General features: G+C 39.4%; 1 protein-coding gene across 1 annotated transcript in view; it reads right to left on the reverse strand.

The window, feature by feature from the left end:
- Nucleotides 1-19434, reverse strand: part of plxnd1 (plexin D1) — a 223506-nt gene that overhangs the window by 65801 nt on the left and 138271 nt on the right. The window contains exons 16-19 of the mRNA XM_062969773.1: nucleotides 18307-18474; nucleotides 14129-14219; nucleotides 12443-12709; nucleotides 10853-11002 (exon numbers count right to left, since the gene is read on the reverse strand). Of these exons, the coding sequence (XP_062825843.1) occupies nucleotides 10853-11002; nucleotides 12443-12709; nucleotides 14129-14219; nucleotides 18307-18474 (676 nt within the window). The remainder of the gene's footprint in view (nucleotides 1-10852; nucleotides 11003-12442; nucleotides 12710-14128; nucleotides 14220-18306; nucleotides 18475-19434) is intronic.

Genomic DNA, 19434 nt, shown 5'->3' on the forward strand with positions numbered 1-19434 from the left:
GATGGGTTGGGCTGTAGTGCAGCTCATTAATCACTAGCAGTAATAAATCACTGCTGACCGGAAGGTGGCAAGTTCGAAGCCCGAGTCGGATTGAGCACCCGATTGCCAATAGCCTAGCTTACTTTCCACCCAAGTAGTTCAAAAACAGCTGCAGCTGTGAGTAGAGAAATTAGGGACAGCTTAAGCGGGGAGATTAATTTAATTTACGACACCATAAAAATGCCAACGATCAAAGAGCAAGGAGGATCAAAAAGGACCCGGTGTCATAGTGGATGAAGCCCTGTGGCCGGAATCGAGTAATGTTGAAAAATGTTGAATTACAGTTTTCCCTCACTTATCGTGGTAGTTATGTTCCAGGACCTCCCATGATAAGTGAAAATCCGTGAGGTAGGGACACTATATTTATTTTAATAAATATAGCATCCCTCCCTCCCTTACATTTTGAAATGTAAATTTCAAAATTTACACCAACATCTTTACTGTCTTCAACACAGAACTCAATAAAGACGAAGTCCTTTTAATGTACTGTACTATATTCTTTCTTGTTCGCTGAGGGGATGAGGTACAGGCGGGGCCTACTGGGGCTGCCTGCGGGCGGATGAGGAGGACAGTGCCTGGGCCCCTTTGCGCCTGCGAGGGAGGGAGGGCCATATGAAAAAACCTGCGAAACAGCACATCCACAATAAGCGAACCACAAAGTAGCGAGGGAACACCGTACTTCTATCTGTCTGTATGTGTCGTATGTCTAAAAACGGCATTGAATATTTGCAAATAAATAAATAAATAAATAAATAAATGTTTGCAAATAAATAAATAAATTAATTAATATTATTTTATTAATTAATAAATTAATTAATAAAATATATCTCCACACTTGAGTTTTTTATTCATATCCTGTCTTTCTGTGATACCCTTTGATACTTTTGAAATTGAAAAACAGATTAGAAATAATTGTGAATAAATCCATAAACGTGTTCTAGCCTCTGGTTCTGATATCAAGCAAATAGAAAATTGTGTCGAATTCCCATGATGCAGCAATATTTTTTAAACTGAAGCATCATCCTATACTCTCATGCTTCTGACTGCCTATGGAGAAGAATTATTCAGCCCCTGTTAATTCATTTTTATGATTACATTCTCAGGTTTCTCCCTTAGCAACAGGACAATACCTGGAATGCATAATTATATTTGACTCTGTATTTTTTTCATCTTCCATTTCCCCTCAGACGTTTGATTTGGAAAAGAAAGGGAAACACACACAACAACCCAAACAGGTTCAGCATCTTGGATGGTTAGTTCAGACAAAACTCAGAGTGGATTCACTGTACTGCTAACATTGGAGACACCAGATGCTGTTGGACAGAGGATGGAAAGAGCTCTACAAATTTCATGTAACTGTGTTTAGGTAGTGAACAGAAGGAACTCAGTGTGAACGCAGTCATACTTTACTAAGACAAGACTCTGCAAAAGTTCAAACAGGATTAGTCTGTATGTTTGGAAACACACACTCACAAAGAGCTAGATTTTGAGCATTTTCATTCTAAATTATCTAGGAGGCCCCGGTGGTGCAATGGGTTAAACCCTTGTGCAGGCAGGATTGCTGACTTGGAGGCTGGGTTGCTGACCTGAATGTTGCCGGTTCGAATTCGGGGAGAGTGCGGATGAGCTCCCTCTGTCAGCTCTAGCTCCCCATGTAGGGACATGAGAGCAGCTTCCCACAAGGATGGTAAAATATCAAACATTCCGGCATCCCCTGGGCAACGTCCTTGCAGACGGCCAATTGTCTTACACCAGAAGTGACTTGCAGTTTCTAAATTATCTGCAGGTTTCAAAGATACAGCTCCATTTCATTAGAAAGAAGGGGGGAGACATAGGAGGAGTCATATAGCAACTTTAATACTAACCAATTTGTTTATTTTACATGTTTTTCTAATTAAAATAATTTCCCAAGAAGCACCAAGGAACAGAGAATATTACCTGCATTGTTTGCAACATTCCTACTTGAGGCAATGCCAAGAAGTTCCAGCAATATGATTTATACTACAGTAATATCCAAGGTCTGACTTTGTTTTTGTATTTTTTAATAATATGGTGGGGATCACAACTGTACAGCTCTGTCATTATGCAATTTTAGAATCCAAAATGAGTATAATTTACCAGTAACGATTGTAAGATGCTTGGATAATTTAAAACGGGCTGGAAAACTAAATCAAAAATTAGAACAAGACATGAAGGGAAGTGTTGATGGATTAGTAATGATTTAGGGGTTAAGGGACAGCAGAGGGATGAGAAACAGTTGACTTTCACTTCTTCAAGTGTGATTGTAAGGAAACTGCTTCTTTATCAGAATACTAAGGAGCTTAACATTTGTCCAGGGAAAGTCTGGGCATTGGCAGCTTAGTTTGTTAATAGCTGTGAAGCAACCGAGGAAAATATCCTTGGAACAACTAAGGGTATGTAGCAATCTCACTTCTGCAAACTTGTGTTTCACTTCCCCAAAGAGAACGACTAGGACGGAAAAAATCTGTACCACTTTTTTATGAACAAGGGATCCGTGCAAATTCACTTTTGTCAAACTCTGTGCATAGGTAATTGCAGGCCCCTGGTAAAAACTACCAGGATCTGCCAGGAATTCTCCAAATGACATACAACAAACAAGAAAGAAAGGAATGGAGCTTTAAACAGTCTTACGTTATGTAGTGTCATTCAATACCCTTTAAAATCCCTATCTTAGGGTGCATCCACACTGTACAATTAATGCAGTTTCATACCACTTTAACTGTTATGGCTTAATGCTATGGAATCATAGGACTTGTAGTTTGGTTAGGCACCACCAGCCTCTGGAAGAGAAGGCTAAAGACCTTGTAAGACCACAGCTCCCATGATTTCATAATGTTGAGCCATAGCAGCATTGTCAAACTGCATTACCTTTACAGTGTAGATGGCACCCTGAGATACTAGGTGTAGTGTTTATAGTTATAAATTAGCTGTGAGTAGCTTAATTTAATAATACCTTTCACTGAAAAGTTCCCTAAATAGAATTTTTTCTCTTTCAAAATAGTATTATGAACTGGTTGATTTAGTTCCTTTAAAATGTTGGTTGGTGACATGGTAATCCTTACAAATCTATCAAGAGAAAAATCTATCAAGTGACTAGTTTCTAAACTTTCCTTTTCAAATGAACACAGAATCCATATGTCCCAGTTTTCCAAACTTTTGCCTGGGAAAAGAAGAACTGTACAGTACCCTAAATAAATAAAATGAGGCTTTTGTCCTTCATTAGATAAGAAAAAACATACTAATATATTCAATAAGCTCTTTACAGGCTTTGGCAGAGTGTTTCAACATATAATAATGGTGGGAATGCAGCAGCCAGCAGAAGCAATACCTTGGGGTTTTCATATGCTTTGTCTAAGAAAATTGCAATGCAGAGTCCCCATTTTCATGCTTGATTTTTTAAAGTTCTTGCCAAGTTGCCCTGAACTGACATTACTGTGAGCTGCAAAAGCCCCAGATTTTATATTTAAAGATTCTGTGCTATTCGTTCTACATACTCAAATGCAAACCTTTTAAGGCTGGTTTCATCATTGACACTATTAATGTATGTGGCTGGATAACATTAATAAAAGCCCTCTCCCAAGAAGCTTACAATCTAAATCTTGATAGTGATTTGGATAACAAAAAGAATTCAATGAGAAGACGACATACTGGACACTTCTTGGAGAAAAGGCAGCTGCTTAAGCTCCCAATCTGGATCAGGACTGTGGTGAACAGGGAGATTTAAGCCTATTCTCCCTGCCTTATAATCTTGTTTTTGCTGCCAAAAATACCCCTCAAATGAATTTTCTCCATGAAGGTGAACAAAAGAGTACCTTCAGGAGAAGCAGCAATGGGAAAATGGGAACATCGGACTTTCAGTGTAAAAATAAATGAGAAAGGAATGGATTATGTCCCCTTTTTCAGGTGTTTCAGTTCTGTTTTATACATAAACCATGCATGGAAGCTTCCCCCATGCCACCCAAAGAAAGTAATGTGAATTATACACATATTAAGTAGCAAGTAGTTTGACTTTCAGGGATCAAGCTGGGCAATTAACGGGAACATTACGAAGAATCTGATGATGACTTTGTTCTGTGAAGGAGTTCCAAACACAGAGGTAAACTAGGAAGAAACAACAAATTGGGCTGCTGTGAGTTTTCGGGGCTGTATAGCCATGTTCCAGAAGCATTCTCTCCTGATGTTTTGCCCACATCTCTAACAGGCATCCCCAGAAGTTGTGAGGTCTGTTGGAAACTAGGTAAGGGGGTTTATATATCAGTGGGATGTCCAGGGTGGGAGAAAGAACTCTTTTCTGTTTGAGGCAAGTGTGAATGTTGCAATTGACCGCCTTAATTAGCACTGAATGGCCTTGCAGCTTCAAAGCCTGGCTGCTTCCTGCCTGGGAGAATCCTCTGTTGGGAGGTGTTAGCTGGCCCTGATTGTTTACTGTCAAGAATTCCACTGTTTTCAGAGTGTTGTTCTTTATTTACTGACCTGATTTTAGAGTTTTTAAATACTGGTAGCCAGATTTTGTTCATTTTCATGGTTTCCCCCTTTCTGTCGAAATTGTCCCCATGTTTGTGGATTTCAATCACTTCTTTGTGTAGTTATTTAACAGAATAGGGAGACCTTTGGGTGACTGTGGGTGATAGAAGTACAAGAAAATAATAAACAGGGATAATTTGGGAAAACAAGGACAAAAAATGGGGTGAAGCAAACTCATAAACACCTTTTAAGGTATTTGTATCAGAAAGAAGCAGAAAAATGGGATTGGGAAAGGTCGTCACACAGTGTGAACGAGAAACGTGACTAGTTTTGGCAGAAGAGTTCTTGAATAAAGTAATACAATTCAGCCGTGGCCTCACAGCCAGGAAAGTCCTTAATTCAGAGGCATCTTTCCTCTTAAGCTGGCCTTTATATCTTCTTTTAAGAATTAGTACCTGCAAACATATGTGTTCCTGGAAATGAAATGCGCTCTCTAAAGCATATACAGCTGCTGGGTCATATGCCATCCTCTCCCCATTTCTCTCTCATGACCTGCCAAATATGCTATTAATCCCCTATATTTATCAAGAAGGCCAATATATACCTGGCATGATGCATCTACCCTGGTAATAGACAGATAGTTAAGTTACTAAATGTAAGTAATAGACTGCCTTTTTCAAGTCTAAGCAATTTACATATTTAGCTAGAACATGTTACTTCCAGTGCCTCTCAAAAGAAATCACAAATTCATTTTCCTGTTTTAAGAGTGCCACTCCTTTCATTTTAAGTTTCTATTAAAATGGAATTTTCTCATTTTATAGGTCACTGCAACAATGGATCAGGAAATTCAGACTCTTTCTATTTCTGCCTGCGTTTGTTTTGATTCGCAATGGAATTCCACATATAAAGACCCAAAATAACACAGTTATCGTTGATGAAATCCTGGTTTCTCCAAAGTTTCCATCCCACATTTGTGGATTGCTCTGCTCCTGGGGAAGATCTGGCCACAGGCTTTTCAAGTCCCAATAGGCTCCCTTCCTTTGCAGTGAAAGTCATGTCTGGCTGCCAATTTAATATTAACACATTTACTGGAAAAAGGAACCACTGTAATTTAGGGGGAAAGGAAGGAAAGAACACTACAGGTCATCAGGCCTAATATTTCCACCTGTCTCCAAGTGTGAACATGTTTAAACTCAATCCTAAACGATCTAAAGATTGTACTAAAACAACAATAAAAAGAAACAAAAGAGAAGGGAGTAGAATTAGTAGAACAGTCTGGGGGAGAAACCTACCCAGTAATAAAGACTCATAAAATCACAGATGCAAACCATTAAACTGAAGAAAACTTATACAGAGGAGCAAAACCTCCCTATGTGGGAGAGCAAAATTTTGATCCTGCCTTCTGGGGAGCTTCAACTACTTCCAGCAAATTGATTTTTTTATCGTGTCAGAAGCGAATTGAGAACATACTGCAAGTCGCTTCTGGTGTGAGAGAATCAGCCGACTTTCAAAGACATTTCCCAGCGGATGCCTGGATGTGTTACCATCCTGTGGGGGACTTCTCTCAGGTCCCTGCATGGGAAACTGGAGCTGACAGATGGGAGCTCACCCTGTCTCGCAGATTTGAACCACCAACCTTTAGATCAGCAGTTCAGCTAACACAAGTGTTTAACCCCGGCATGGGCAAACTAAGGCCTGGGGGTTGGATGCGGCCCCCTGGGTGCTTACCTCAGGCCTGTCAGGGGGTTAATTATCTCTGAACGACCCTGATTTATTGGTGAGTCAGGCCTCTCACCAATCCATCCTCCGTCCGACTGCTTAAGCATCCGGTTAAGCAGCATCAACAAACGACATCACAGTCGTAATTCAGCTGATCACAGTGGTTCCTAGACTTTATTATATATACAAACTATTTACAATTACAAAGTCCATCGCTCATAGGACCCATGCTTCCCTAGCAAGGGCAAAGCATGTCCTCTCTCATTGCTGATCATCTGTAAAGCTCTTCTGTCAGCAACTCCCACATTCCATAGCAGAATGACGAATGTCCTGTCCGCACTTCTGAGACCGGAAGGCTTGACCTATTGGCTAGGCAGGCTATCACTCAAGCTGGCCTGCCATTAACCCGTGTGCTGCTGGAAAGCATGCCAGAATACACAGTTGCAAAACTCCAACAGCAAAACACTTGATTCAACATTTCACGCTTACACCAAAATACACCAACAAGGCCCTTATCATTTTCCCTGTCCTCTTGGTAGAAGGACATGGTGGGCCAAAAAGATGGGGTAGGAAGGCACATAGCCCTCTGGAGTGCTCTCAGCCACTGTGTGTCTCACCCTCCTCTTGGCATAAGGACAGCTCATGGAAGACACATGGCGGCTGAGAGCCCTCTGGAGCACTCTCAGCCGCCTCCTGTCTCGCCCTCCTCCCAGTAGAATGTCAACAAGACAGCCTGAGGATTGATGGAGGAGGTTTGGGGCAGTTGCCGCATGTTCCGCCTTCCTCCCGGCATAAGGATGGCAGCGAGCAGTCCCATCCTTATGCTGGGAGGACAACCTGAGGATGACCCGGGCCCTGCCCTGACCCTCCTGTCCCCACCCTCTCCCGGACCCTCCCCACCCAGTATGTGTCTGACCCGACTCCCTCCTGGCCCGGTCCTCCCAGCCAGGCCCACGATGCGGCCTCAAGGCAAAAAAAAAAAAAAAAAAAGAAAGAAAAAAAGAAAAAGAAAAAAGAAAAAAAAAGTTGTTCATGCCTGGTTTAACCCATTGTGCCACCGTGGCTCAATGAAGTGATGTAGGAAAAAGAAAGTAGCACCGGGACTGTCAAATGATATGTGATACTACCTGTGATATTAGGACTTTTATCATATTTTAAATGTTTGTGTCAACTATTTTCATCAGGACCATAGCTCACGGGAATTACCCCCCTCCTCAATTTTCATGTGAGAAGACAAAATTTAAAATTTAAATATTCATTCCTCAGTAATAATCCCAATGAAAATTCGCCCCCCTCTGACTATCAGGTTAAAAAATCTGGCACAAATGAGGGCTTTCTAAAAAAAAAAAAAAGAAAAAAAAGTGGAGATTTTAACCAGGGTCACTGTTAATTAAACTTGCCCTCTCTACACACTGTGGTCTTGATGAAAATGGAAGGAGGCATTTAAATAAAATTTATTCCGAATGCATTAAAGAAATGTTATAATCTGCCAAAGTTCTCAGTGACCCATTTAGTGTCACATAGATACTGACCATGGGAAGCCAGCCCCGGGAACTGATTTCCTCAATGTAGCACTGGCTAAAATGTATGTGCATCTCCAGTCTATCTTGCTTGATTGTAATATAGGCTCTCACATTCACATAGCTCCCAGCTCCCCCACTGAGAGCGGCAGCAAGGATGCCAGCTCACATTAAACTTGTGAAAATTACCATACTGATTATACAAGTGTAGAAAAAGACAAAGCATATTTAAGAAAAGGATTACATGACAGGCAGCACCTGCAATTCTGCACTGTTACTCTGCCACCTGGGAACAGGCCTTATCCTATATCCAACTTCATATTTATTTCATTTATTGATCCTCAGCAGAATTAGTTACTTTTTAATTGGACACAATCCCATCAGGCAATCATTAATGAATTTTAGTTACTTCTTAGCTGCAGGGCAATTTCTGACTTTCTTAAATTTCCCTCTTCCTCTCACTACAGTCTTTCTGTTTCTTGCCAAAGTTCTGTCACACTTTAGCATAACGTTTTAGAGTGAGAAAGAAAGAGAACCCAAGGTGAAATAAATGGGTTTCAGCTTAAGGCACTGATCAGTGTTCCAGATGAGAACATTACAAAGTTAACTACATTAGGAATATGCTCCAACCATTGATTTCCCCCATAAAAAGGAACTGCTATTGTATTTTTTGTGGGGAGAGGATGCAAAAGAAATAATGTGCAGCAAAGTTGCCTGTATCCTACTTGCATTCTCCCTTAGGTAAAGGTTTTCCCTTGACATTAAGTCTAGTCGTGTCCGACTTTGGGGGTTGGTGCTCATCTCCATTTCTAAGCTGAAGAGCCGGCGAGGTGAACAATTTACTTTTTCAGTACTTTGTCCGTAGACACGTACTTTGTCCGTAGACACCCCCAAGGTCATGTGGCTGGCATGTCTGAATAGAAGCTGGGGCTAGCAGTGGGAGCTCACCCCGGTCCCCAGATTCAAACTGCCAACCTTTCGGTCAGCAAGTTCAGAAGCTCAGTGGTTTAACCCCCTGTGCCACCGGGGACTCCATGTATTCATCTTTACCAATCTATTTATGGATTGCCTTTCAGTTTAGAAACCAATGTGAGTACAAACAAAATCAAAACATTAGGTGGTGGTGGTTGTTTTTGATTATGAGGGCCATTGTGTTATAGTAGTTTGAGCATTGGACTATGACTATGGAGATCAGGGTCCAAATCCTCACCCAGCCACGGAGACCAACATGGATTATCTTGGGCAACTCAGTCTTCCAGTATGAACTAATCTTGCCAAGAAACCCTCTGTAATAGGACTGTCATAAGGTCTTCATAACTTGAAAACTACTTGAAGGCATACAGCAACAAGGTGGCCTTGATTTATAAATCATATCCTGATTTCCACAGCTCTGTATGGGTGTTGCAAACTCAGGGCGATAGTTCCCTTAGAGAGACAATCCTGCTCAATTATGCCTTCAACTTGTCCTTGCAGTATTGTCTTTTTCATCGAGTGCTTTCCCTCCTCATATTGTGTCCAAAATATAGGAAAACCAATTTAGGCATTCTGGCTTCTATTGAGAGCTGAGATATAGTTTGCTCTTCATGTATTAGTCTTTTTGGCAGTTCATGTGATTTTTATAAATCCTCATATTTAGTTTGAAATGATATTTTTCCTTGCTAGCTTCCTTCATTGCCCATTTTTCACATCCATTCCACAACTATTGCTTTCACCAATTTTCAAGCCTATTTCTTCCATGTCTAATCTGTCTTTCCATATGATATGTTCTTCTTATAAATTAGGCAGGGAAACAAAATGCACCCTTCATCGATATCCTTGGCAACTGGAAACCACTCTGTGTCTCTCTATTTTTCCCAGGCACTTGTCTGGAGTACAGATTGCATATCAAGATAACTGAAGTATTAGTTCATCGATTTTTTTCTTTCATAACTTCTCATAGGTTTTAATGATCTGTACAGTCAAAAGCTTTGCTATAATCTATACAATACTGGCTGGTTTTCTAATGGCTTTTTTAGTATATTTTCTTAGTCCATGCATGTTTGCAATATGAATCCTTTCACTTCTTCCTTTTCTGAATCCGGCTCAAAACATTTCCCATTACTTAAGCCATATATGTTAAAATCTTTGTTGTAAAATCTGAAGCATCACTTTGCTTGCATGGGAGATTAATACAATGGTCTGATAGGTATTACAATCCCTGATGCCCCGTTTCTTTGAAACTCTGGTGCATATTAAGCATTTCCAATATCTTCACCACTATTATGTTTTCTGTATTTGTTGGAAAAATTGTTAAAAAAATAGGATCAAAATACCAAACACACTCTTCAGAAACTTGTACACAGGAAAAAAGAGAACTATGATAATAAACAGTGCAAAGAAATAGATGAAAACAACACAAAGTAACAGATCTCTTCCACGCATTTCATGAAATGAAAGGGAACTTTAAACCAAGAGTAAAGGTATTAAATGATCAAAGGATAACATATTATATTATGAGGACAAAATGGGGAGAGGAAGGATATGATATGACGAAAACCTATACAGAAGAGATGAAAGGTAGATGGATTCCTTCAGGTGAACAATTTACTTTTTCAGAAAATAAAATAGAAACTGCTCTCCATTTACAAGGAAGAAATAAATTTCTAGGAACAGATGGCATGCCAATAAAGCTGCTTCACGATACTGAAACAGAATTTATCTGAATTCTAAGAAAAAGTGACCACACCAAAATTCCAAACAGAAAGACTAAAAATGAAATAAATAGAAATCATACAATGTCAACCATGTTAAAAGCTGCAGGATGACATACTATGCATCTGTCATATTGGTGTCCAGTGTGCTTTTAAGAGACCATATAATGCAAGAGCGGCACTTGGCTTCCAATTTCCTTCTGAGCTCAATTCAAAGTGCTGTTGACCTACAAAGCCCTGAACGACTTGGGGCCAGGATTTAAAATAAAACATGAGGATTGCTTAAATTTCTTGGACAGTGAGTTGGGAAGCCAAATTTTCTGGTCCCACAAGAGTGCACTTAAGCTACAAGGCAGATTAAATATAAGCGGGTAAATACTTTCATCTACTACAACTTACCGTCACAGGAAGCTGTCTTTCTGAGGTGCTCAGAGATTCATTGACTGAGCAATGAATGACTTTGTCTGAAACGATCTGGATCTCACAGGAAATCAGACCAATTTTAACCTCATATTCATTGCTTTCCAGGCCAAGATTGTCCGGTTCTTTCTAATTATGGAAACAAACCAAGAGATAAATAATCAAAATCAAAATGACTGACAGCGAATAAATCCTCTTTCCCTATATTGGCCACTTTGTGAAAGTCTCATTAAAATGCAGTTCCTAACATTTCTATATTTTTTAATTCATTCCAAAGCTTTCACGGAGCACGCTGTACCTTTGCAAGGCACAAAGGGAAAACACCACACTGTTCTCATTCCTTGCTTTCATATTTTGAAGGGGCTTGAAACACAGTGAAAAAAGAAAACATTTTCCAATTCTTTCCCAATTCTCAGACTGGAAGAACCAGAGTCAAAAAGCCTTAAAGGCCTGGGGACAATGCCTTTGATCTTCTCATTTTATACCTCAATTAAAAATAATCATAATCCTTTATAGAAACGACTGGGAAAGAGGGGAGATGGTGTTTGGATTGCCTGCTGATGAATGCCCCAGACAATGCTTTTGAAGTTCATAGTACTCATGAGGGCATTCTACAGCACATAAAGCCATTCAATGAGCATTGTTCCTCTGCCAACCATTCAGTTCTATTTGACTACATTTCCTCAATTATTTAACAAGAATTGACAGAATAACACACAGATTTCTGACTAAAAATGGTTCTTCAGTTCTCCGTTCCTCTTTCAAAATTTTCTCTTGTTTTACTATTTTTTATTACTGTTCCTGGGTTTTTCAAAATTACTGGGAGTTGTTGATGAAGGTATAGATACTTCCCAGACCTCCTATATCTAGATTTTCTGTGTCTTTACTGAAACATGAGTGATGTGCTCCACTTCATATCCATATCTGGATGTAGGGGACAGAACTTCTGGTTGGAAGGTTGGGAAGTCCTGTGCAGACCACTTCCTCATGGATCTTCCCTCAGAGATGGAGAAAGTTTCCATAATATATATTGCCTCACTCTGCCTCAGTTCTGAAAACTGATCTCCCTTCACCAAAGACAAAAATAAGAACTAAGCAGTTTAAATGATTGCGGACATGATCCAATGGCGCAAAGGGCAAAAAGTACAAGTTGCCCCATACTCCCTTTCTTTCTCCCCTGATTGGAAAATGTGCAACAAACCCAGCCACATAACAACAACTTGCACATCTTTCAGGTAGACATGAAAGTTGTGTATCAAACATGAAGCCATAGAGCAGGCATGGGCAAACTTCAGCCCTCCAAGTGTTTTGGACTGCAACTCTCACAATTCCTAACAGACAGTGACTGCTACAGAGGAACATTACCCCCACTTCATCATCATTTGAGTTATGCTTAAGAATGACGTGTGTATGACCAGGTTTTAAAAACATTATTCTCATCATGAATTATTAAATATCAGAATTTTGGTCTTAACGTCCACCCTAACTTGGTCTCACTGTCCACAAGAAAGCTCTGAATAAAATGATCCTATGGAAAATCTCAGTGTACTTCATGTCTTATGATCTTACATGTATAACTAGAGTCAAGGGCTCTCCAGGATGATGTTTGATCCACTTCTCCTTCTTGGCTGTGAAGAACTGGGGGTCTGGGTAGTACTCCAAGTGGAACTTGCTAATGTGCACAGCCTCCTCATAATGGTCAAATGGGAAATGGTGCTCATCCGTATACAAGCGGCCATTGATGTAGAAGTCCACTGAAGCTGGCTTGCTCCCAGTGAGGTTGGAGGCAGCTGGAGAGGGGCAGGTAATCACAGTGTCGGAGTGAACCTTACAGTTCTGAAAGCAGGAGAAAGCATGCACATCAAGGGCTGAAACAATTCATATTAACACATAAACAAAATCTATAAGAAAGTAGCAGCAATTACAGCACCGATTGAGCATCCCTTATGAAGAATTCTGACATCCAAAATACTAAAAAATCCAACATTGTCCACATATGTGGCTATAATATTGACACCTTTGCCTTCTGATGGTTCAATGACACAACTTAGTTTCATGCACAAGATTGTTAGAAATACTGGAAAGAATTACTTCCAGGCTATGTGTATAAGATGTACTGTATATGAAACACAAACAAAGTTTGTGTTTACACTTGGATCCTATCTTTAAGATATCTCATTATATGAGGATATGCAAACACAGGCATTCCAAAATCTGAAGAAATCTGAAATCCAAAATACTTCTGGTCCCCAAACATTACAGATAAGAAATACTCAAATTGTACTTGCATCAGTTGAAAACGAAATCCATAAAAAAGTTTCAGTGACATAGACTTCAGGTGTTAATGTGATATAAGAGAGAGTAGCTAACCATTAATGAACCCTCGATCATTGCAAACTTTCATTGCCTCCTTTGGACCATCACCACTCACAAAAAACCTCTAATTATTAAAATACCCAGAAGGAGACATTTTCAAAACTGAGAAAGCAAAATTCATGAGCTACAGTTTCAAAAAGATTTTTTTTAAAAGCTGAAATGGTTTAAGGTAGGGACTGGAGAAAGTATAGCCAATGGGCCTTGGGGTGCTTTCTGGGCTCCCTGGCTTCCCAATTCACCTCTAGTTTTAAACATGTTTTAAGTAACTCGCAAACCTCCCAAGAGATTGTCGGGGCAACATTGGCATACTTTGGATCAATTTTGGTTGTTTCATTTAACAAGAAAGTAAACCAGTGTTCCTAAAACAACCCACTCTCCCTCAAACACAGCAAAAATAAGTATCTCACAGTATATGGGATCCAGAGTAGCTTGAATCAAGGTTAAAACAAAGTGCAAATGAAAAACTAATGGTATAATTTTTTAAAAAAAACTATAATATTCAAACACAACAGTATAAAACCATTAAAAAATAAGAATGAGCACTAAAATACAAAACACACCTCAAAGTTTCTGTAGTATGAAATTCACTGTTTTACCTAATTTCTAGGTTCTACAGTTTTTTTTAGGTCAGTGGGCACTATTTCATAACAGAAAATAACTATCTAGAGACTTTAGGGAGGTCTTACAGGACATATTTTAGTGAAACTTTTGTTGACATACCTAGGAATTAAAATGAGGAATTGGGCCTCCAGGATCCTGCAGTGACAGATGCATACTTCTACCCCTGGTGTAAAAACTACATCCTTTATTTGGTCTTCTATATTATTTATAAATCTACTGCAGACTTCCTTTTTTCATGCCATATTGATGAAAACTTACCGTTTGTTCTTTACCAACAGTGTGAACAACCATAGACACATTCTGAGCCATCAAAAATCCATTTCCTTCCACAGTGATGATTCTGCCTCCACTTTTAAATGACAATAAATAGGAAAGTGGTCAGATAAAAATCAGGACACATATATCACTCTTAAATTTAGAAAGAAGAATGTTGTCCTATTTAGTCCAGTACCATTAACACCACAAAGACTCAGGGCATCTCTCTAGGGCAGGGGTCTCCAAACTAAAACCTGCAGGCCGGATGTGGCCCTCCAAAGTCTGAAATGACTTGAAGGCACACAACAACAACAATCCTAATTAACTTGACTTTTGTCATTAGGCAAAAGCAGGCCCATACTTCCCACTGAAATACGGATAAGTTTATATTGGTTAAAACTGTTCTTCATTTTAAATATATTGCTCTTATGTTTTGTTCTTTTGTGTTTTTGCACTATGAATAAGATATGTGCAGTATGCATAGGAATTCGTATTTTTTTCAAACTATTGTCCATATCCCCCCAACCAACTTCAATAGTCTGAGGGACCATGAACAGGCCCCCTGCTTAAAATGTTTGCCTAAGGCTTTACTCTAAGGTCTTAGGCTTTCACCCTTTAAAACAGGCCTGCACAATCTGTGTCCCTCCAGCTGTTTGGTCTCCGACTCTGTTCAGCTTGTTCAATGGTCAGAAATTCTGGGAGATGAAGTCCAAAACATCTGGAGGGCCACAGGTTGTGCAGGCCTGCTTTAAAACTTTACTTTGACTACAGATGAAATCTACAAAAACCAAGATATGCAGACTTTCACTGTCTACACACGCACACGCACACGCACACACACACACACAGGGTGTTTGTACCAAACTTGTAGACTAAAATATTTTACTCTTTCACATGAGAAATGGGGCATGCATATTTACCCAGAATAATGTATGGTATTTATGTAATGGCCCAGATCCATTAATGCCTTAGAAGAAGAGCTACTTCTCATATAATATAGCAGCAAATGCAGGGGTATATATGAGCATGTGGGGGGAAGATTTGACTAATAACGTTTCTTCAGTGTGAAGACCAGTATCATGTATATAGTAGAAAATATACACTGCCTATATGCACATGCATACTTAACATAAAGTGAAGTGTAAAGCAAGACATCCTTACAACAAATATATTCCTGCAAGTGTAAGATAGCTCCTTAAATGGAGAGCAGGAAAAATGCTTTATCTGAATACTAGTGAATGTGCACAGCCACAGACAGGCAGCTCCATGCTTAGTGAAGTACAGTAAAATCCAGAGGCATAGTTGTATAGTTATACTATGCTTTCTTTGTCTGAGCAAAGCCACAGGCAACATTTCTCTACTGATGGTTCACATCTATGACTTCCTGAGGGAGCGAGGGATCAACACTCCTTTCCCTTGAAAAAGCTGCCCCACAATACAAGGAAGGGGGCAGCTTGCAATTCTGTTCCTTAGGGTCCTCCTCTGAAGATTCAAATTGTATTAACTGCAAAGCAATGCATTGTTTAGGGAACCTGGTGACTAAAAATGGCATCACAAGCTACGAACAAAGAAAAACATTTACATTAATTAGTTTTAAAACCAAGCAACCTCAGGGTACATGCCCTTTGGTATACATGTCAAGTTTAAAGTATCTAGGTTCCATAGCCTTCAAGCTATAGCTTGGATAAAGAGACACACAAACAGTCTTTTGTATTCTCACAAACTGACTTATAGGCTTGGAAGCTTCCTTACTTTGTCCCACAAAACATTTGTGGCATTTGTTGTAGTATTCCCAGATGAAAACTCGACAAACTCCGGGGGGGCACAAGGGTTCAGAATTGTTTTGAAGATATATGGTCACTAGGAAACCAAGCAAGACAGCTTGGAGCCTTGAACTCTGAATGAACATGCTCAGTAAGCATACCACAATGACGGAAAAGAAGCACTTGGCACCCTGGTCCAATCCAAGCCTGCACTAAAATGAACTTTCTGAAGAAAGAACAGGCAGAGAGGACCTTGTGCTTCCCTAACAGCTGCAGGAAGAAGACCTGGGAGCCTTCTGTCACATTATGAAAGCTACGGTCTAAAGTTCAAACTACTTGTTTTAGTGAGAGATTGGGATGTCAGCAGACTGCATCCCCCTGATATTGTGTAACTGGGATTAGCGGGTGGGCAAAATAAAGATTGATGGGATGTCAGTGAGTTGTCACTGCTCATCTCTTCCCATATTTTGCCCTCCATGGCAAACACTAAATGAAATTAATTACAAGTACTTTTCAAAAACTGTTTGTTACTGGAACGATAGCTTGTTGGGTGGGAGTGTTGAAAAGATGAGAAAATGTGGGCTAGTCCAGAGACCATCTGTCTCTGTGTAGTTTTGACCTAAAATGACAGCTCAAATTTCCTTAGCTTGGACAAAAAGACTTTAAAAGTGCAATTTAGTTGGGGAACAAGCAAAAACAAAACTATTTGGACGACTCAAGTTGAATATACACAGTGTGCATGCATTTTCTAACCTGTAGTGCAAACCAAGGATAAGTATTTGCAGCCACACAAATCCTATATCTTTCAATACGCGTTATTAAAAAGTAAAATATTTGGATTTTTTTCTTGGACAAGCTGCCCAAGGAATGCTAAATGTGTCGCCATCAATGTGAAATCAATTAAAGAAAATAATGAGATGGCTCTAGCACATGTCACCAGTGCCGAGAGAAGGAAAGAAGAACGGCTTGTCTCCATTGGTTACGAGAACTACATCCAGACTTTCCCCTGCATGTGGCCTTTCATTACTTCAACCATTTCATGTACTACTTGCTTTAATTATATTGCAACATCAGGTGTCACATCAGGGAATTCAGAAAGATAGTGATTTATCCACCTTGTCTCCAAAAGACCTTCAAAACTAACGTGTTCGTGTGCAGGTTCTTACAAGCACGGCCTTCACAAGTCTTTTAAGGCCTCTCTAACACCTCAGCATGCTGCAGTTATTCATAGTCATGCATATTCATAGGCATTCTGTAGCTCATCCCACATCTGTGAAACAGCCTGGGGTATGAAACTTCCTTGAAAGAAAATTCATACTCAATGGCAGTTGATCATTGTAGAAAAATCATGAGAGATCCAATAATTATCCATTTGAAAAACAAAACCACAGCAACACAATAAGAGGAAACTCATGTGAAAATCTGCAGTATAAATTACTAAGCTTCATTGTTCTACACTAATAATGCTATTTACACATCACAGTATAGGATAGTCCTGATTTCAAGCATAAGCTCGTTTCCCCCTACTTAATGCATTTTGACCCAATTCTGTCCTTCCTCATAGTCATTACACTGGACTTCACATCAAACACTGGAAACTGTGTACGTTGCTATAATTTTTTTCAAAGCATTTCTCAACATATTCAATTTACTTCTGATTTTGGGATCTTCATTCACAATGCCACTAAAGAACTGAGCATCTAACCTTGGTGGTAGTATACACTTTCTGAGCCGCTCCAGCTTGAAGGGCACTAGCTGATTTCTCAAACTTCTTTGTTCACATTACATTGCTATACTTCCAAGTCTGCACTACGCAGGGAGTGATTTCACGGAGAAATTTTTAAAAAGGGAACAGAAGCCCCAAGGGCTTCAAGAAGAAAATGAAATCAAAAGCAACATGTTTTAAGAATGAATGTGTTGGCCTTGCAGGTTCTTGTGAATAAGAAATTGCAAACTGCATCAGCAGTCAGAACTGGTAAGAAGAGTATGATTCTTGCTTAACTTTGGGCTGAATTTCTATCTCCTTTGAAGCCCATCAAATTAACATTTTTCTTCATTATCAGTTTGGATTTTGGTGCTGCTAGCTTGGAATCAGGTTTACAATGAACAAGTGTTCTGACTTTCTCGGCAGCTTTATTCTTCTCAGTAACATGTCTATAATACCAGCTTCAGAGCAATATGCAGTTTTTAAAAATTAAAACATTACCCCATCATTTGCCACGTATGTCAACAAACATACATTCTACCTTTCTCTCAATATGGGATGCAAAGTAGCTCGCAACTTTGATTAAAAATGTAATGATGAGGATAAAAGTACAGTACAGTACTCTCCCGACACTGTTGCTTCTCCCATAATTGCTACTATCAATCTAATCCTTTTGATGCTGCTAACAGTTTCCAGAAAATTACATCTTTTACCTGATCTGACTCTTTTTGGGGTTGATATCCATTATACTTGGATTTTTCTCGTAGCTGAAATTGTTGTTGTCACCAATGCAAGACTTATTTTCAAACTGGACACAGACACTTGCAGTGGCAGTAAATTCCACACTTGGCATGGTGCACGTGATGGTGGTGTCAGTTCGGCTAAAAAGAAAAGACACATTATGCTCTGGAATATACATCAAGGATAACTTTGGTTCTGGATTGTATTAGTACATAGGAAGTAACTGTGCTGCATTCTATCTGCTGAAAGACTTTTACATGGCATACCACTATAGAAAGGCAACCAGTTCAGAAAGAATACATTAAGTACAGGCTGAGAATCCCTTTTCCAAAATGGTTAGGGCCAGAAATTGTTTGGATTTCAGATTTTGGAATATCTCAAAATACATATTGAAGCACCTTCTGCACTACCCCTATATCCCAGGATATGATCCCATATTACCTTCTTATCACATATAATCTGGCAGTGGAGACTCATATAACCCAGTTTAAAGCAGGTAATCTGGGATCAGATCCTGGGATATAGGGCAGTGTAGAAGGGGCCTGAGATATCTTGGAAATAGAACCCACATCTAAACACATTTGTTTATATTTCATATACACCTTATACACATACTCTGAAAGTAACATTATATGCAATATATTTAATTACATTATGCACGAAATACATTCAACCATTATAAAGCAAACATGTCACTATTTCAGCCACCCATATGGTCAATTTTGGATTTCAAATTTCCTGATAAAGGATTCTTAGCCTGTAGTAATGAATGTCTTCCCACATAAGAGCAAAATGGAGTATTGTCTAATAAAATTGATTAGTAGAAGATTTAGAACATAATAAAATAAAGCATTTTTCTAGCTCACCAAGATTTCTACTTAGAAGAGCTTTAGAGATGCCCAGATAAAACTCTGATTCACAGTTGCAGACCAATACGCCCAGACACTCATGCATTGATTCATTCCCCCTCTCTTTCACACATAGTTCTTTTTAAATTAAGATTTTTAAATGAAGACTGAATATTGGCTGCAGGAGCAGTTGGAGAGAGTAGCCATTGATTTAAAAATAGGATAAGTTCCCAGAGAGCTACCAAACATTAA

This window comes from Anolis carolinensis, chromosome 2 (assembly GCF_035594765.1).
Source record: "Anolis carolinensis isolate JA03-04 chromosome 2, rAnoCar3.1.pri, whole genome shotgun sequence".
In the NCBI taxonomy this organism is placed as follows: Eukaryota; Metazoa; Chordata; class Lepidosauria; order Squamata; family Dactyloidae; genus Anolis; species Anolis carolinensis.